The sequence below is a fragment of the Myxocyprinus asiaticus genome, chromosome 41 (assembly GCF_019703515.2).
Source record: "Myxocyprinus asiaticus isolate MX2 ecotype Aquarium Trade chromosome 41, UBuf_Myxa_2, whole genome shotgun sequence".
Taxonomy (NCBI): Eukaryota; Metazoa; Chordata; class Actinopteri; order Cypriniformes; family Catostomidae; genus Myxocyprinus; species Myxocyprinus asiaticus.
Window position 1 is genome coordinate 26365075 of NC_059384.1, and position 21396 is coordinate 26386470.

At 35.9% G+C, this 21396-nt stretch overlaps 1 protein-coding gene across 1 annotated transcript in view; it reads left to right on the forward strand.

The window, feature by feature from the left end:
- Positions 1-21396, forward strand: part of LOC127431508 (piezo-type mechanosensitive ion channel component 2-like) — a 167758-nt gene that overhangs the window by 127371 nt on the left and 18991 nt on the right. Inside the window, exons 22-36 of the mRNA XM_051681948.1 lie at positions 1267-1467; positions 1972-2176; positions 2399-2500; positions 2637-2802; positions 5501-5744; positions 6311-6407; positions 7957-8122; positions 10539-10628; positions 11188-11309; positions 12136-12207; positions 13818-13921; positions 15900-16020; positions 17419-17487; positions 17586-17752; positions 18840-19033. Coding sequence (XP_051537908.1) covers positions 1267-1467; positions 1972-2176; positions 2399-2500; positions 2637-2802; positions 5501-5744; positions 6311-6407; positions 7957-8122; positions 10539-10628; positions 11188-11309; positions 12136-12207; positions 13818-13921; positions 15900-16020; positions 17419-17487; positions 17586-17752; positions 18840-19033 — 2120 coding nt within the window. The remainder of the gene's footprint in view (positions 1-1266; positions 1468-1971; positions 2177-2398; positions 2501-2636; positions 2803-5500; positions 5745-6310; positions 6408-7956; positions 8123-10538; positions 10629-11187; positions 11310-12135; positions 12208-13817; positions 13922-15899; positions 16021-17418; positions 17488-17585; positions 17753-18839; positions 19034-21396) is intronic.

The following is a 21396-nucleotide window of genomic DNA, read 5'->3' on the forward strand; positions in this document are numbered from 1 at the left end:
GGCCTACATAATTCTTAAATGGAAGAAGTTTGGAACAACCAGGACTCTAGGAAGAGTTGGCCACCTGGCCAAACTGAGAAATCATGGGAGAAGGGCCTTGGTAAGAGAGGTGACCAAGATAGTCACTCTGGTTAAGCTCGAGAGATCATATGTGGAGATGGGAGAAACATGCAGAAGAACAACCATCACTGCAACACTCCACCGATCTGGGCTTTATGGCAGAGTGGCCAAACGGAAGCCTCTCCTCAGTGCAAGATACATGAAAGCCCACTTGAAATTTTCAAAAAAGCACCTAAAGGACTCTCAGACTGTGAGAAACAAGATTGAACTGTTTGGCTTAATTCCAAGCATCATTTCTGGAGGAAACCATGTACCGCTCATCACCTGCGCAATACCATCCCAACGGCGAAGCATGGTGGTGGTAGCATCATGCTGTGGGGGTGTTTTTCAGCGGCAGGGACTGGGGGACTGGTCAGGATTGAAGGAAAGTTGAATGCAGCAAAATACAGAGATATCCTTAATGAAAACCTGATCCAGAGCACTCAGGATCTCCGACTGGGCCGAAGGTTCACCTTCCAACAGGACAATGACCCAAAGCACACAGCCAAGACAACGCAAGAGTGGCTTAGGGACAACTCTGTGAATGTCCTTGAGTGGCCCAGCCAGAGCCCAGACATGAACACTATCGAACATCTCTGGAGAGACCTGAAAATGGCTGTACACCGACGGTCCCCATCCAATCTGACAGAGTTTGAGAGGATCTGCAGAGAAGAATGGCAGAAAATCCCAAAATCCAGGTGTGCAAAGCTTGTTGCATCATACCCAAAAAGACTTGAGGCTGTAATCACTGCCAAAGATGCTTCAACTAAGTACTGAGTTAAGGGTCTGAATATTTGTCAATGTCATTGTGATATTTCAGTTTTTTATTTTTAATAAATTTGCAAAGCTAACAAAAATATTTTTTTTGCTTTGTCATTATGGGATATAGAGTGTAGATTGATGTGAAAAATAAAATAATTTAAAGCATTTTAGCATAAGGCTGCAACATAAAATGTAAAAAATTCAAGGGGTCTGAATACTTTCTGAATGCACTGTATGTACGGTATATAATATGCTAAAGTGTTTGTTGCTAGCTAGAACAAGCTACAAGGTTCAATAGAGTTATTAGAACAGATCAAGTTTAAGTTAGGTTAACTCAAGACTTTTGGATTATACATATGCTCTTTATTCGAATTTCATACCTATCTATTTGCTTTTTCCCCACAGAATAACTTGTTGATGCTGGCCCTCTTGGCATTTGAAGTGACAATTTACCGTCACCAGGATTTGTGCCGTATGAAAAACAACCTAACTCCTCCAGTTACAAGAACGATTTTTCACAATATCACACGGCAGCATCTGGACGATGGCATCCTCAACTGTGCCAAATATTTCATCAACTACTTCTTCTACAAGTTTGGCCTTGAGGTAGCACCTTTGATATCCATCAGATGTATTCCTGGATCAACATCCTTGTTAGTCTTGGCAAAACGTTCCTATCAACCAATAAGATTTTAGGGTTAGAGCTTGAACACCATCTTGAACAGTCTGATTTTAGGCATTTTTATGGTTACGGTTATGGTTGCATTGTTTTTTTTGTTTTTTGGCTGAAATGTTCCAGCACCAAAAATAGATGTTTCAGAAACACTTTGTACTCAGCAAAAATGTGGCAAACTTTTTTGGGGAAAGTTTTGTTAAGGTATCAGATTACTAAAATGTATTATCTGTCTCTGAGACCAGTCCCACTTGGTTAATCTCTTATAGATTATATGCTGAGCTCAGATTGCAAACACATAGTTGAGGCATATAAACCACAATATAGTTTATTATAAGGTAATGAATCAGGGTTGGGTGATGGATATTGAATTGTTTTTCTTTTATAGTGATTCTATCAAATGCAAGTCAATGTCTGCATGTTGCTTTATCCTCTAGATGTGTTTTCTGTTAGCGGTGAATGTGATTGGTCAGAGGATGGATTTCTATGCCATGCTGCATGCATTCGGTTTGATTGTGGTGATGTATCAGCGCAGGAGAAAAGCCATTGCCCACATCTGGCCCAAATACTGCTGTTTCCTGGCCTTCATGCTTGCCTTCCAGTACCTGATGTGCATTGGCATCCCACCAGCAGCCTGTGCAGGTGATTGTTCAATAACAGTCTATAAAATGCTGTAGGCTAGACACCGTAGCCCACAAACACCATCTAAATAAAAGAAACCTAGAGAGATGAACATTAAATATTAAAGCACAGAAAATGTCCATATAGAGATAAAAGTATTGAAGAGTCATACCGTCAACCCTAACCTCTTACCACTGCAAGATGTATCATAAAATGCAAATTAAGCTATTTTCTGTGGTTCAGACTATCCATGGAGGCACCCTTCATCCAGCATGGATTCCAATGTCATCAAGTGGCTCTACTTTCCCGACTTCCACACCAAACCCAACCCCCTCTTCCTCTTGTGTGAGTAATGATGTTTACCGAACTTACACAGCATGTTGTCATAGCTCTAGCAAATTGTCAAATACGTGTTAATAAAATGCGAACGCAAAAGTTTTTTGAATTCTTCATCTCTTCTTTCATGTCACTCTCCCTGTAGATGACTTCATGTTGTTGCTGTGTGCATCGCTGCAGAGGCGTGTGTTTGAGGAGGAGAATGTGGCAGCCGTACAGCTGTTGGCAGGTGATAACATAGAGATCTGTAGAGATCTGGACGCTGCCTCCTTCAGCCAGCACAACCCTGTTCCTGACTTTATCCACTGCAGGTCAGCCCTGGACATATGACTTTTATCTTACATATACAACCCAAACTAGTGTATAAAGAATTCTGATGGGCCACTGTGTTATCCAGCCTGGTTGATTGGAAGATATTTGACCATTTTGAGATTATCTGTTACCGTTGATAACCATGCCAACCTGGCTGATTAACAAAAGTGGTAATTCCAAAATCTACCAACGTCCTTGTCAATGGATAGTGCATATTTAAAAATATTTTAAATGAATTTTTAGGAAATGATTTTGCACCCAATAGTTATTCATTGTTAACAAGTCTAACCATAAAACACTACATTATTTTAACCCTTTCACAATAAGTTTTGTATTTATATGCTTACAATTTAAATAGATAACTGAGTAAATTCTGATAGTATCACTAAGTTTCATTGTGCCTTGCAAAGTACAGTACATCACACATTAAAATGGAAGAAAAAATGTTAAGACTAGTGACATTTCTCTTTCAAACAATGTTTGTGCCAGCCATGTGGCATTCAAAATGTTTTGGTGTTGAACATTACAGGGTTGAAGATCAAATCAAAAATGGCTAATAACGCCCCCTTAAAGGGATAGTTCACCCAAAAATGAAAATTATCTCATCATTTACTCACCCTCATGCCATCCAAGATGTGTATGACTTTTTTTCTACAGCAGAACACAAATGAATATTTTTGGAAGAATATTTCAGCTCTGTAGGTCCATAAAATGCAAGTGAATGGGTGCCAAATTTTTTAAGCTCCAAAAAGCACATATAGACATCATAAAAGTAATCTACAGTATACGACTCCAGTGGATTAATTAATGTCTTCTGAAGCGAAACTTTAGGTATAAGGAATAGATCAAACTTTTTTTACAAAAAATTAATGAGGGTCGAGGCCACTCAGCCTCTTGAGTGACATAAGAGCATTGGCAAGTTCACGTGAGGACTGATGTGTGAAATACTAAAAATATGCAAGCGCAGTGTTGTTTACAACAGAGGAGCATAAATAATCATACAAAGATGTCTCATTCGGCTGGTTTGGATACGTCAGCTGTGGCGCCATCTTGAACCGGGTAACAAGGAGAGCTGTTTGAATCGGTTTGAATGCAAGTGAATGGAGGAGATGAGAAGACCGCTGCATAAACTGCTTTTGTGTTGAAACAGTATCGCGGCCCAAAGGAACAGCTGCTAATAAGGTGTCTACATATGAATATCTATGCAGAGGAGGCTTACGCGCTTATGTCAAGTGAGAGGCAGTTTGACCTACAGAGTTGAAATATTCTTCTACAAATCTTTGTGTTCAGCAGCAGAAAGAAAGTCATACACATCTGGGATTGCATGAGGGTGAGTAAATGATGAGTGAATTTTATTTTTGGGTGAACTATCCCTTTAATTACTGTCCTTTAGGCATATAACTAGTATCACTCAGTTTCAGTGTGCCTTGTAATAAAGTACAACTTATAATTGAAAAAAAAAAGCAATCTTTGACATTTCTTTTTCAAAACCCTGCTACCATGTTACATTCAAAGGGACTTATTCATGAAGAGCAGAACAAATTTCTTTGTTAACAGTTAATAAATCTATTATTACATCTATAGCACTTTACAATAAGGTTCCATTTGTTAACATAAGTTATACCACGGGTCTGTTGAAGGCTTGATTCTGATTGGTTGAAGGATGCTCTAAGGTGTGCAATTATTTTTCAAGTAAACGCACGGCTGTGAAGTAGTTCCAGGTCTTGACCGCATAACGGTTCCATATCACTTCGCCAAATTTTATTTCAGTTATTTCAAAGAGCCGAACAGGCTACCGCAACAAAAAAACCAATTAAAACAAAGACATTGGTTAAGTACATCAGATAAGAATGACAAACAATGTCTATAGTATCCTAAATTAATTTTAATTTTGATTGAAAAGCATCCTTGGGCTCCCTCTCTCTCTCTCTCTCTCTCTCTCTCTCTCTCTCTCTCTCTCATCTCATCCACACACACATTGAGACTCGATTCGCAACCAACAACTAAAACCACACCCCCCGTGACTTGATCAATACAACAGTTTCTATTTTCCGAAATAACTTTTAATATGTGAAACTTTTTATGTATCAAGTTATTTCACCATAATCAGCCTCACATAGCTAAAGTGGAAAGCACCACACTACACATCTCCCTCTCCTACACTCGCGCACACACACACACACACACACACACAACCTTGTTACTCCAATGCCGAAAAGCAGCGCATCCTCCGTTGCTAGTTCTGAAGTGACGCTGCACATTGTGACCGCATTAACACCTCGGGTGTGCATTATTTTTCAATAATTCAATGGTCCATCGTCAATTATTCCTTACTTAACAACGTTAGTTAACATGAACTAACAATGAACAATATTTTACAGCATTTATTAATCAACATACAACTACCGGTCAAAAGTTTTGAAACACTCATTCTTTATTATCAATCTTATTGTAAAGTTTTACCATAACATCAACTGTCCTATTGAACCGAATGTGTCAATTTACAAAATAATTGTTTTATATAATTGCAATATTATTTATTTATTTATTTATTCTTGCTAATGTTTAATAATAAGGCCCATAATGTTTTGCAGTTGAATTTAAAAGCAAAATTGGCTAAAAAGAAACCCTTAACTAACAAATAATATGGAACTAGAAAAGGAAACCTTGTCATATTTTTCTATGTCATTTCTGCAGGTCATATCTGGATATGTTGAAGGTGATCGTTTTCAGCTATCTTTTCTGGTTCGTCCTCACCATAATCTTCATCACGGGTACCACACGCATAAGCATCTTCTGTATGGGCTACCTGGTTGCCTGTTTCTACTTCCTGCTTTTTGGGGGCGAGCTGCTACTGAAGCCAATCAAAAGCATCCTCCACTTCTGGGACTTCCTGATAGCGTACAACATTTTTGTAATCACCATGAAAAACATCCTCTCAGTAAGTATCTCATAAAACTACACAGTAATTCAGAAATAATATAAATATAAATGATAGGGAAAAAAACTTTTTATTTATTCATAAATTACAGTGTACTCTATATTTCAAACTTTTAATTCAAAGGTGTTGCCTGTGTTGGTAAATTAGCCTGAAATATTACCAATACAGTAACAGGCTGACATAAATTATAACATATGGGGCCCTTCTGTGTTTATAGCGCTCTACATTTTTCTGGGTCTGAATTTTGAGGTTGTGAAGTGGAGCGAAGTGAAGTGTGTGTGAATCTGAGATCTGACTCACACATGCACAAACATTCACTCATACACAAGTGTACTCTGGGCACACTCACAGTACATCAGCTGTATGGAAATATGTCTAAGGGACTAAAAGTATTTCTCATAAACTTAAAATTGCAAACAAATTCTCTTGTAAAGGGGTTAGTCTAAAATGTAATCTAAGAAACTTTTCAGTTGTTTTTTTGTTTTGTTTTGTTTGTTTGTTTGTTTTTTGTTTTTGTTTTTTTTTGTGCTGAATGTCATTGTGGTTTCTCTTCTCTTGGCTCTCAGATAGCTGCTTGTGGATATATAAAAGCATTGGTGGTCAATCACTGCTGGCTGATCCAGTTGTTCAGTCTGGCTTGCACTATAAAGGGATATTCAAAACGTAAGTTATGGTTCAATGAATTGAAATTGGGTCCAAATGTCTGAGACCACATTGAAAATGTAGGATTCAAAATCTAATTTAAATATGTAAAAAAAAAAAATGTTAAAAAATGTTTTGTTGTAAAATGAATGAGAACGATTCTGCACTATTCCAAGGTCACCAATCCAACCATGTTAACTCCTTATACACAAAAGGTGAAATTTTCTTGCTTCCATTGAGGAAGACAAGATGCTCTTTGGAACATATTCAAACAATGATGGATAACATGGATCATCAGGTTTTGCATTAACTTATGTGGAGTTTTCAGTTCAATAAATATGCTGATAATACAGTAGCTTGTAATTCAAAAAATGGTATTGAATTAGACAAATGCAAAATAGAAATTTTCAACTACTGGTCTCAGACTTTTGGTCCTCAAAAGTGCACCGAAGATATGTTTTATACACCTATAGAATAAATTAGTCATGTCTGACAAAGTAAGTACCCCTGTAAATAAATTATTTTTACAACAGCATCAGTAACCAAAACTTGCTTTTGTGTAATGCTGCATCTACACCTACAACTGTCAGTATAAAGTCCAAGGCCACTGTCGTTTCGGCCAGCGAAACGTAAACAAATATTACTTGTGCATTTTTAACTTCTTAATGCCAAACTCCTGAGGCTAATACAAGTCCTGTAATTTTACAATATATGAATGTAGAAATCTATCATTTAACCCTTGTGCATCAAAAAAATTTTACTTGGAGGTCCTTAGAGGACAAAAATGTCAGCGTCAAAAAACTGCCATAATAATATTATATATTAATATTATTTTCCACTTTCACTGACCAGTATCAATCCTGATCATAACTACCTAATATTCATTCATTTACAGGATTTTAACCCTTTACATCCAGTTTGTTTACATAATAACACTGCTGTTTTTTTACACACACACACACACACACACACACACACACACACACACACACACACACACACACACACATATTTCTCAATACACACATACAAAACACACCCTGACATCCATATCAACACACCCACACAATTTTAGCTGCATTTATTCAATTGGCCTGCAGTGCTATAAAATACAGCAAACAAAAAATAGGAAAAAAGCATGTATTTGCTCCATAGGCCAAACATGAGAAAAATGGCACCATCTGGGGAAAAATATTAAAAATGTAAGTTTTGAAGCCAGGGCTCTGGAATGAAATCATAATATCATAGAATTCATGATTTTAGGCTTTAATGGCACTGGGATCAAATATTGCAGTTTTAATGGGTTTCAAAGGGGAAATTTTTTCCTTAAGGTCCTGAATGTAACTATTTTGTGTACAGTATGTATTATAGATGTATTGAAATATAAAAAATACACACCTTTGGCAAAATTTATGCTGTTGGCATTAACACAAACAAATAATTGAAAAAACAAAAATGAAAAAGACGAAAATGTCCCGAAGGTCGCACAAGGGTTAACTTTATTTCAATAGATCTTGATTAGCGTGTAAATGCTTTTAATTTATCTCACCTACTGTATGTGTTTGTGCAGCGGAGCAGCAAGCGAATAAACAGTGTGAGCTGCCGAGTGATGAGGCGGGTATAATTTGGGACAGCATCTGTTTCGCTTCTCTCCTGCTGCAAAGGCGAGTGTTCATGAGCTACTACTTCCTGCATGTTGTAGCTGACATCCGCTCTTCACAGGTCCTTGCCTCCAGGTACACACACACACATCCTTTGTGTAATTAGTGTTTGCTTTTCATTTTTGCCTGTGTGCGGAATATTCTGGGTTATTTTCAGTTTACTATCTATTGACAGCATCTGGGCATACTGTTGATTACTACAGACAATGATTTTGACTCATTTCTCATTTTGTTAAAACCAGGAATCTGTTACTGTAGTGTAATACACTTACTGGAAGACAAGTATGCATGTGAGTTTAAAAGCCCAAATTTTTAGCTTTTTTTTTTTTATTTTATTTTATTTTTTGGATTAAAGCAGTCAAATTAATTCTTCAGTAAAATGATTGTTATTGTGTAAATGTTGTGTAAAGTTGTCCAAATCAAATGCAATACTTTTCTAGATGGAAAAAAACTTGAGGTTATGTGTTTCCTGTGAGTGGAGTTTGTAGAACTCATTGTCATGTCCACTTCAGATAACCAGGATTGCTCTTTTATGGACATGACATGAGTTGAAAGATTGGATATAACTGGATATAACAGGGTTTGTTAGTGATTCATTGACACCAGTCTCACGTTAACACATGTAAAGTTTGTGTAATACAGGAGCGCAAACTACTCACCTTTCAACTTAAGTCACCATTTCTGAAGCTAATTTGCCCCAATGTTTTGGTAAAATTTTCTAAATGTACCTTTTTAAAATCACTTAAAAGAGTTACTTTAAGATTAAAAAAAGCTTTAAATACAGCAAAAGTCTTTAAATACAACAAACAAATCAACTGAAAATATACATCTGGAACACCTGCTTTGATTTACTCACCTTTTTCACCTCTCATGAGTTTGCATCCCTAGTAATATGACAACAACTTTCAAAACAGTGTTGTAGTTGCATATTTTACATGTTTATTTTTTTCTTCTTGCCCACTTGGCTTCCATTGTAAGTGTATTACTGTAACACATTTCCTGTTCATTTATGGGTGTTTGCTTTAACATGATGCACTTTTAGCATTGTGAATTTGTATAAGGTAAAATTTCATTAAACAATTTTCATACTCTCACAATTTTTTTTAAATGTATGTATGTACAGTATAGCATCACAAGAGATTTGTGTCTTTCTTTCTTCTGCTGAACACAAACAAAGGTTTTTAGAAGAATATTTCAGCTCTGTAGGTCCATAAAATGCAAGTGAATGGTGGCAAGAACTTTGAAGGTCAAAAAAGCACATAAAGGCAGCATAAAAGTAATCCATACGATTCCAGTGGTAAAATCTATATCTTCAGAAGTGATACAATAGGTGTGGGTGAGAAACAGATCGATACTTAAGTCCTTTTTTATTATAAATCTCCACTTTCACTTTCAAAATATGATAGAATGTGAAAGTGAAAGTGGAGATTTATAGTAAAAATGGACTTAAATATTTTTTGTTGAGGGTTAATTTCATAGGGAACATTTATGTATCCTATATACAAACAATTAAATATTTTCACACATTTTGCATATTTGGCAAAATTACAACTTGATTGAAAAAGATGCCTAGTAAAATATTCTGCTTGCAGTCGATATTTACCTTGATTTTTCTTTGTTTTCTTCAAACATCACTTCATCTCATATTTCATCTCAAGCATGCTCTTCTCTGACATTTTTGTTGTCTTGGTTAACAAATACACTAACTTTTAAGAAAACTTTATCAGGGGCAAAATTGTTTGTTGTGGTGGAAATGATGCTACAACTATCGTAAATCATTTTCTCACAACAAATATAGCAATATTTTGTTTATTTCACTCTTTGTATGATTATCATCATTTTAAAGATATAATAATGTATATTTTTATAATGGATTTGCATAGTTTAATGTTGGAGGTCTTTTTCTGGGACAAGGCTACAACAATAAAATCTATACATAAAAGGCATTTGAAAAGTATCAAAAATAAACAATCAATGCATGTTAAAAAGTTTCCAAGACATTTTTAACGTGACCTCCATGTTAAAAAAAAAGAAAAAAGTTGAAATCTGTTCATTTGAATAAAAATCAACCCCTGGGGCATGAAATTGCCCGAAGTTGAAGAAACACATCTATTATGAAACAAGTATATAAAAACTGAAGGAAATTATTGTCTGTGGTAATCAACATCATGCAACAGATCCATAGACAAACAATATATCAACATTCAGAAAATATTATTAGCTTTGATTCATTTAGCATATTGCAGTTCAAAACATATTATGACCCATTTGCTTTTCAGAGGTATTACAGCATTCATTCTCACACATTTTGACCTGGATTTACATCTGCGGTATTTTGTTTGTGTGATCATTGCTGCCAAACAGTTAACTTTGAGCTCAACTCATTTGACGTGCACATTTCACAAAATTTAACAATTTTATTTGCGAGAGGATCCCAGACGGATCAGTCAGACTGTGGTTTGTTTGTTCCCTTTCTCTGTTTGTCTGTCAGAGGAGCTGAGTTGTTCCAGGCGACCATTGTGAAGGCGGTTAAAGCCAGAATAGAGGAGGAGAAGAAGTCCATGGACCTACTGAAGAGACAGTGAGTTCATTAAACACTCAATGACGACAGTGTGGGACTCACAATGTTTCATTGTTTGCTGCCAGCTGCTGTGCTCTCTTTTCAGTCTCATGAAATCATGTGATTATGGATGCATGAATACAAACACTCAACACACACAGTAAATGGATGCTTATTGGTTCCAGTTGGAAACATCTCTCTTATTTCTGGGCCTATTATTTTAATGTTAAAATACTTTCTTCTTCCCCAGCTCCTTGTCCATTCTTAGGGACACTTTAAACAGTAGTTGTTTTTTTAGCAGATTTTTTTTAATTCTTATCTGAAGTGCTGTACAGCAGTAACAGTGTGTTAGTAGGTCAAATCTGTGGTGTGTGAGAAAGACATGCAGGATATCTCAGCATTGCCAAGCTCTTGCCTGTTTTCCTCTTAATCTGTACACACACACACAAGCCCCAACATGAAGACACACGCAAACGCTCTGCCTCATTATCTATAGTTATACAGTACTTTAATTGTGTTCAAGGCAAGCAAACACCCAAATTGGGTCAGCTCTCACTCTCTCTTTCTCTGTTTCTCTCAGGATGGACCGCATTAAAAGCCGACAGCAGAAGTTTAAGAGGGGTAAAGAGAGGATGTTGTCTTTGGCTCAAGAAAGTGGGGAGAGCCAATCAGTGGTTAAGGAGGAAGAGGATGATGATGAAGGTAAGTTTAGATGAGAGATCATATATGGCTCATTCAGAGGAGGCTGTAACATTTGTGCCTGAAAATCTAAGGATTTATATATTTTGGTTTTTAATCATTTCAAAAAGGTTACTCCTGAACTTATTTTTTCCCATGGGTTCAAAGTACCAGGGCTGTCACAGCCATAGACATATATACTTAATATATAATGTATGTGTGTGTGTGTATATATATATATATATATATATATATATATATATATATATATATATATATATATATACATACACATACAGTGTAATCTAAATCTAAAGCGCTACATTATTACAACCCTATATTGTAATTCATATATTTTAAGTAAATTATGGTAGTATCATTCAGTTTTAGTGTGATTTGTAATAAATCTCATATTATAATTGAAAAAAAATAAATAAATCAAGAATAATCCGAGACTTTTCCCTCTCAAAACAAGTTTTTTTTTTTTTTATCAACTTGTTACGTTAAAAAGGTTTCGGAGTTGAGTATTACGATTTTGAAGGTCATAGCAAAAATGGCTAAATAACATGCTTTAACAGGCAGATATCTTGTTTGAGTGGTTTTGTTTTGTTTTGTTTTTTCAAAATGAAACATTTTAGTCCAAAATCATTGTCAGCATATTGAAAGTTGTACAACAGTTTGTAAATTCCACGAGTGCCTGCGCTTAACACCAGCATTAAATGCATTGCAATCAAATCTAAAACACATGAAAGGTGCATACCAGGCCTCACATTAAATGTCTGATCTTTTAAATGGTTTTAATGTTTCTTAGAGACGTTGTGTTCATGAAACAATGTTTTCTACTTTACAGAGGAGGTCAGCAAAGAGAAGAAAAAAAGCAAAAGGAAGCAGTGGTGGAAGCCTTGGGTTGATCATGCATCCAGTTAGTGTCATCTCTTGATCTTTGAACGTTCATCATTTCATTTTCAACTGATTTCCTTACTGTTTAAACATTGCTTTGTTAACATATTGAAAAACTGAAAATCATTTAACTAGACAATATAGTACATATGTACGTTTATGGTAATGGAGGAATGGCTCCCAAAGCTGAATCTGGTTTCTCCCAGTGTTTTTTTTTTTTTTTTTGCCTCAGTTTCTTTGGCCTGCTTACTGAAGACTCTTAGACATAAAGGCATGTTTTTCAGCTGCTTTGAAAAAAATATGTATTGTAAAAACTGCTATACAAATAAAATTGATTTAAAAAAAATATATACATTAAGTCATGACCCAAAATCCCAAAGTTGATCTGGTATCTTAGGGATAAACACTGAAACTTGGATACCCATAGAAAATAATAAAAAATAAAAATAATGGGATACACAGCAAATGAAATTTCATGAGTTCACTGGTTCATGTAGCTCTGTAGCACATTAAAGGAGTAGTTCACCCAAAAATGAAAATTCTCTCATCATTTACTCACCCTCATGCCATCCCAGATGTGTATGACTTTCTTTCTTCTGCTGAACACAAATTAAGATTTTTAGAAGAATATTTCAGCTCAGTAGGTCCATACAATGCAAGTGAATGGTGACCAAAACTTTAAAGCTCAAAAAGCTCATAAAGAATGCTTAAAGGTAATTCATAAGACTCCAGTGGTTAAATACAGTACATGTCTTCAGAATTGATATGATAGGTGTGGGTGAGAAACAGATCAACATTTAAGTCCTTTTTTACTATAAATCTCCACTTTCACTTTCCTCAGTGCTCTTCTCTCCTAAGAGTCCTTTTGTTTTTTGTGAATTGCATTCTTTGTACATATCGCCAACTACTGGGCAGGGAGGAGAATTTATAATAAAAAAGGACTTAAATACTGACCTGTTTCTCACCCACACATATCATATCACTTCTGAAGAAATAGATTTAACCTCTGGAGTCGTATGGATTACTTTTATGCTGCCTTTATGTGCTTTTATCACCTTCAAAGTTTTGGACCCTGTAGACCTGCATTGTATGGACCAACAGAGCTTAAATATTCTTCTAAAAATCTTTGTGTTCAGCAGAAGAAAGAAATTCATATCACATCTGGGATGGCATGAGGGTGAATAAATGATGAGAGAATTTTTAATTTTTGGGTGAACTGTGCCTTTAAGGCAAATGGATTTGGTGTGTTGTCCATAACAGAAGGGCTTGAGCACAGGACTGGGCTTGAGCTCTGAGACCCCCCCCCCCCCAAGGAATCATCACCAGTGCGAGGGAAGCAGCTGCTTATATACAGTATCTTGGGGGTGTGATTGGCAGGCCTGTACGTTCTGAAATGCGTGCAAATGGAGATTCATGCTTTAGTCACCTGGTTCTTGGGTGTTTCTCATGAGAAAAAGACTCTTGAGTCCTAAGCAATGAAAAAGCAACCTCTGAACAATAGCATTTTCCTCTTTGTATTCCAAAAGTTATATGAAAAATACATAACCATTTTCTTTTTAATCTCTTTTTAAAATATATTTGTGCATATTGTGTTGACTTGATATGTCTATACTGATATGATGTCTCTGTTAGTGGTCCGAAGTGGCAGTTATTACTTATTTGAGACGGACAGTGAGGAAGAGGAGGAAGATGATGACAAAAAGGATGATGAACCTCCCAAGAAATCAGCATTCCAGGTAAATAACTGGAAACGTCCACGCTATACTGCATGTGCACCATTAACATCCCTTTTTTAAGTTACTGTATGTCTTGTAACATTTTGCTCAAGTGCATTGTTCACAAACAAAAACCTGTGTAACTTCAATGGCTCTGTGGTATGAAAGTGTCTTACTGTATTTTTTTGTTCCCCCAGCTTTTAACAGTGTTTTGTTAATTGTCAGACCACTAACTGCTAGCTTCCTGCATGGAAGAGCGGTAACAGCAATAGCACAGACCCTCACACCCTGATTAACTCCATCTCGTCTTTTATAGAGAGCTATCCGAAAGTTTGCCTCTGCTTTGCTGGCTTTACCAAAGTCTGTCATTAAACTGCCCAAAACTATACTGCAATATGTAATCAGGGCAGCCAAGGTACTTTGCAATGCCTATTATATCTCCTCTCTCTCTTTGTATGCTGTAGTATGTGTCAGCTCTGTCCTATTTGAGCACTGCATTACTTGTCACCCCAGTTGCACAACATACGTGCAGCTCTGACTTTAACTTCTATCCATGCATCTTATGCAATTATGAAGCTGAAGAGCCACTTGAGCCAAAAATGGCTGACTTACAAACCAGTTGCATGTCAACTTGCTGTAAACAGAGCCAATATGGTGCATGCCAAGTAAATGCAGTGTATTATGCAGTACTGCAATAGATGCATGCAAGAGAGCTTTTTGTTTCCTGGGAGATTTTTCATGGGTTTGGTTGTGCCAGTTAAACAAAGGCTGCGTTTTTCTCCTTTGTGAACAGTGTAATCATTCTTTGTTTTTTCTTTCTATTTCTATTTCCCCTGAAGCTCAATTTCTGTGTTGTGTATTGTGGTGCTGTTGATTGACAGGGATTTATTTTGCACATGTCCTATTTTGCAGTCTTAGCTAAAGGCTAGTTTTAATCCTGTATTGGAATGTTTTGCAAGTTTGTATCCTGCATGAACAGTGGGGTCAAAAAGTCTGAGACCACATTGAAAATCTGGAAAATCTGAAAATAAATAAAATTAAGCATTTGAAAAACTCAAAACATAGAATTATATAGAAAATTATGATGGAAATTATTCTGCACTATTTCACGCAAAAATGAAAATTGTCTCATCATTTACTCACCCTCATGCCATCCCAGATGTGTATAACTTTCTTTCTTCTGCTGAACACAAATGAAGATTTTTAGAAGAATATCTCAGCACTGTAGGTCCATACAATGCAAGTGAATGGTGACCAGAAATTTGAAGCACCAAAAAGCACATAAAGGCAGCATAAAAGTAATCCATAAGACTCCAGTGGTTAAATCCATCTCTTCAGAAGCGATATGATAGGTGTGGGTGAGAAATAGATCAATATGTAAGCCCTTTTTACTATCAGTTCTCCTCCCTGCCTAGTAGGTGATGATATGCACAAAGAATGTGAATTGCCAAAAACAAAAGAAGAATGTAAAAGTGAAAATGGAGATTTAAAGTAAAAAAGGACTCAAATATTGAAGAAAACTAGTAAAAATGCTTAATCATTTTAATTTGTGGTATCAGACGTTTGGACCCCATTATATGTAAGAGTCTAGTTTTTCAGTAGAAACTTGATTCCAAATACACTGTAAAAATGTTTTGTCAGGTAACCTAAAAAAATGTGGTATTAAAAGTAAAATTAATTAAATTAAAAAGTAATTTAAATCTAAATCGCCTTTTTATTCAAATCCAAAATATTATTTAACATGACTGAATCAACCTGTTCTATATTAGGTTACATCAACAAAAGTCATTTTTAAGGGTCTGATGTTATAGAAATAGATCCTTTAGAAACAATTATTTTAGAAATAACTTTTTACAGTGTAACAGTGTGTTTCGGAATACTTCTCTGTGTCTAAGAGTCAAAATGATTTAGACATAGAATTAAAAACTTCTAAAAGTCACTGACTAACTTAAATACCTGCAGTATTTTTATTTGTCTGACATAACCCTTTGCTTCTCAGTTTGTTTACCATGCCTGGATAACTGACTCTAAAACTGCCATGAAAGAGCGGAGTAAGGAAAGACGTCGCTTCTGGCAAAGATACACAGAGGGTCGCACGAGCAGCAAGGACCCTAAGGAAGGTATGCTCAAATATTTCGTTTTAAACAGACCAGAGGACTTTGTCCATGACCGTAGCGATTTGTTTTAACGTCTGTAATGTTTGCGTTTGTCTCGCCTGCCATGTTCTTACGTCTCTCCACTCTGTAGCTCTCTGTTGGGATGACATGTTTGGGTCATTAACAGGCACTTTGTGCGTGCGAACACAACTCATGGAACTTCAAGCACCTAATTAAAACCCCTTTGCTGCAGTCTGTAAATGGAAGCCTTGCAGCGTCACTTGCAAACTCTGCCAGCTCCCTCCTGGTGGGCGGCTTCCAGACCTCGGCATTCTTTAGACCGTGAGATGAAGAGTGCCGTGTTGCATTCGCTATGGTCAATTCATCCCATATGATGGCTGGACGAGGTTTCAATATCTCGCCAGCCAACAGATTCAGACCTATCCCTGTGGCCGCCAGCTAGAGCCAATAAAACATTCAGTTAACATACTGAAAAAATACTTCGTCCAGCAGAAGTATACTCGCATTTTTCAAATTTATTCCACTGAAAAAGTAATACATTACATTAATGAGTCAAAGGGAAATCATGTAGCTGATACCGAAGAAGGGGAATTCTTTGGCAGCTTGGTAAAGATAAAAATATTATTTTTTCTGTTACACCAGGCGCCATTGCTGTATTTGAAGAAGTATGTCATCTTGTTATTGTAGACAAGGTTTATATATATATACACACACACACACACACACACACACACACACCATGATTTGCATTTTTTTATTTTTTTTTATGATGATGATATGGTAGTGCCATGTTTTTTCAGACAATTACTATGGTAATACCATGGTTATCTTTGAAGTACCTAGGAGTATAATAAATAGTATGGTATATGAATGTGGTAGTCATTCAGTATCATGGTATAAGTACCATAATATTACAATCTGATGCCATCACTGTACAATGATAAGGCAACAGAACTAAATGAAATGTCAGGGTCAATGATTATTTAGGCTTATTACAGTATAATAATCAATGATTTCGCTAATAACACTGTAATTAATACATTGACATGCCATAGATTTATATTTGACATTTTAAATTGTGGTCATTTTAATTGCAATAGGTTTGAATTAGATTTTGAATCCTGCATTTTCCATGTGGTCTCTGACTTTTGAACCCCACTGTATATGTAATATTTTACTCATTTTATATAAAAGTAGAAGAAGTTTTATTTATAAAGCGCCTTTTCCAAATTCAAGCTCGCTTTACAATAAGAAGATATAATTTATACATTTCAGTGCATAATATACAATAATATATAATATTGAATGCACATTGCACTTTTTCTCTTATTTAAATTACTTTTAACAGTTTCAAGAATTGCATTGTTACATAAGAATGACTCTTCTTTCCTTTTTTTACAGTACATGTTTCCATCGAGGATGAAAACCAGGAGGAGGTTGTTAAGGAGGAGGACATGTCTGATGGTCCAGGTAAGACCCCAAACTTCAATCACTATCTCATATTATAATGTCATGAAGAGATACAGTTGTCATATTCGCAAGCTCTACAAATGCTCTCTCTGCTCCAGATAACATCCTGAAAAGAGTGCTTAACATAGTGAAGTTCTCCTGGGTGCTCTTCCTGGCCCTGTTGGACAGTTTTACCGCCTGGCTCAACTCTATCTGCCAGGAACACATTGATATCTCCACTGTCCTGCGCACTGAACGCTGCATGCTCACTCGTGAGGTCAAAAAGGTACTGATGTCGTCATGATTCTTAGTTGCCATATTATAGAGCACTTAAAATGGCACTGTGCAATGCTGTGGATTGGCCTGCATTTATATTTGATCAATTAAAATTGCACATTGCAGATATTACTCTTTATTTCTGAGTGAAAATGTATATTCATTTTTTATTTATATATATATATATATATATATATATATATATATATATATATATAATTTTCAACTTATAACCACCCAAACGTAACATTATCAAATATCAACCTTTAAATAGCTTACTTATAATTATCTCCGCATAATAAGCTGGGATAGGAGAAAGAATTTTAACATTGAAAAAGTTACACACATCAGCTTTAAAAGATCATGTACATTCAAATACAAATGTCATGAAAGTTTGATCCATATATTTTCATATACAGTATGTACAAGGTTCCCATGATCATGGAAAATCGGGAAATATCAGGACATTTTAAGTGTTAATTTCAAGCCCAGAAAAGCATTGGAAATTATTAGAATCTGAAAAACTAATAGAAAAGTAATTGAAATTTCTTGAGTGAATATACATTTTTCTAGTTATACTCAACTTCATATATTGAATAATGAAATAAATATTTCATTAGCTAGAAATTGCTCTATGTAAGTATAATCTCCTTTCTCTTTCTCTCTCTCTCTCTCTCTTTCTCTCTCTCTCTCTCTCTCTCTCTCTCTCTCTCTCTCTCTCTCTCTCTCTCTCTCTATATATATATATATATATATATATATATATATATATATATATAATGTATATACTGTATATACACATCTTACCAATGAATTTCCATGACTTCTCCAGTCATACTGTATGTATATATAAATATGATTGGAAAAGTCATGGAAGTTCATTGGTTAGAAGATGTGGAAACTCTGTATATACATATTTTGGAAAGTTATTATAAAGTGTTACCAAATCTTTAGGTTTGTATTATACATTGCTTGCAGAATCTTATGCAATCAATATTACCATCACTGCTGCAATTAAACCACAAATTAATGAGCATCATACACAGAATGGACAGAATGTAAATATTGAGGTTAACACCTTGTCCGTTTCCTTGCAGGGGAACATTCCATCACGAGAGAGCATCCACATGTACTACCAGAGGCAAATGTGCAAGCCAACATCCACTGAATCCAGTCTGGACAGAACTGAAGATGTGTATTCAGACTTTAGACTTCAGCAGAGTGATCTTCCTCAGGAAGGTTACGGGATGGATGGCGTAGAGTCTGATCTCTCTAGAGACAATCTGTCCAGGTAAAAAAAAACAAAAAAAAAAACATTTAAACAGTAACTGATCTAATTTAAAGGGGTCATGAAATGGAGAATCAAATTGTCCTTGATTTTTAGACATATAAGAGGTAACTGTACTATAAAAACATACTGTAAATTTCAGAACTCAAAACTTCCTCCCTAGTCTAAAAAGAGCATTTATAGTTGCCACCCTGCTGAAACATCTCGTTTTGAAATCTGTCTGTTCGTGACGTCACAAAACATTGCTCATTTGTATTTACACATCCCACAACATGCATCATCACACCCTTGGCCCCACCCACTGGCCAAGAGACCAGGCCTTGTGTGGCTAACTATTCCGAACATAACACCAAAGGGGACCCATCTGGACTGTTTTTCATTTTTTTGTATACAAACATGAACTACACAGACTCTTTGACCGCTGCCATGTATCTCGCCACTTTTAAAAGACGCGGTGTCAAGTTACAACTCTGAAAAGGAGATGCAGTTCTCTCTCATTCAGCTGCTGCCTCTGTCATGAATGTGTTCTTTCGCCCATCTGCGCTATTTTTAATTGTTGGTGTATGTAAACATAGGACGTATTTGATGATGGACGTCTTTGACGATGGACGATGGACGTCTTTGACCGTTTCAGTGTGTTTACGGCAATGTGCACCTCAGTGCACCTACAGTATTTGTGTGCGTAATTTCACCATGCTTTGGACTATGATGTGTTTGATTTTTTTCGGCTCATGTCAGCATGGATTGCTTGTGAACAGTCGAAATACAATTTAAGCTTCGCAAAGGAACTGTTATTGAAGGATGGGCAGTTAAATACACTTGAAAAATGTAAGTAAACCGTTTCATTCATGAATATTTCAAATGTCATGACTGTTTAATAGTTTATGGTGCTGAGTGATAACAGTTGTGCTTGAGATGAACAGTTTAATATAATCAGATGCAATGTGTTGGATGTGCATTATGTGTAAACCCTGCAATTTTTGTTTTATAATGTTGAGGAGCTGGTTCATTCTTTTCCGGTTGAGTTTGCTGAATTTGAGGGGCTGTATGATGTTAGCCAATCATAACATTTGGCATTTACATTGAAGTTTTAAGGAGGCGCTTAGGCCAAAACCAAGTGTTTCAGACAGAGGGGACAAAAACAGGGTGGAAAATTATCATATATTACCAAATTGTGACTGTTTTGGTGCAAAAAAAAAACTTTTATAACATTGTCATTGGACTTCAGGGAAGATAAAAAAATTTTTTTATAATAATTTAAAAAGCACTTTATGACCCCTTTAAAGGAGATAAGTGTATCAAACCAATACTGCTCTGGCTGACTTAATAGCTTTTCACTTTGTTTGTACAGTGGCCCCAAAAAAATTTAGGCACTTAAGCCACACTTAAAATGTAATATTATTGAAATACACTGCCTGGCGCAAAGAAAAAGTCACCATTTTTATTTAAATAGGCAGATATTTAAGAGCCTATGATTGGATCATTATTGCAGTGATTTCAGCTGGCAACAATTATTTTAACCCTAACTGATGCAGTGTGTAGCTTCTCATTTCTTAAACAACCATGTCGGAAGGCGTATCCTGTGGTCGTGGAGAAGATGTTACTGTGTTTCAGAAGGGGCAAATTATTGGCCTGCATCAAGCAAAGAAAACAACTAAGGAGATAGCTGAAATTACTGGAATTGGGTTAAGAACTGTCCAACGCATTATTAAATCCTGGAAGGATAGTGGTGAACCATCAGCTTCGCGGAAGAAATGTGTTTGGAAAACAATCTTGAATGATCGTGATTGGAGATCACTAAAACGCTTGGTGAAGTCACATCATAAAAAATCGACAGTAGAACTCATGGCTATGTTTAATAGTGAAAGTAAGAGCATTTCCACATGCGCAGTGCGACGAGAAAAAGGTCATGTGGTCTGATGAGTCCAGATTTACCCTATTCCAAAGCAATGGGTGCGTCAGGGTGAGAAGGAAAGCGCAAGAAGTGATGCACCCAACATGCATAGTCAGTGTTGGGGAGTAACGGAATACATGTAACGGGATTACGTATTTAAAATACAAAATATAAGTGACTGTATTCCACTACAGTTACAATTTAAATCATTGGTAATTAGAATACAGTTACATTCAAAAAGTATTTTGATTACTGAAGAGATTACTTTGCATTTTATTGTCATTTGTTTCATTTAATATTTAGTCCTTTCAGATGGAAAACATTTATACATATAAATGATGCGATCCAAAGTGCATTTGAACAGCGGTGAAACACTTTCTTATGATGTGTTACATTCATACGAGCAGACAGAGAAGTAAGTTTGAAGTAAGTTTGGAGCAGAAGAAATAGAAATAAACCTTGTGTAAATTGT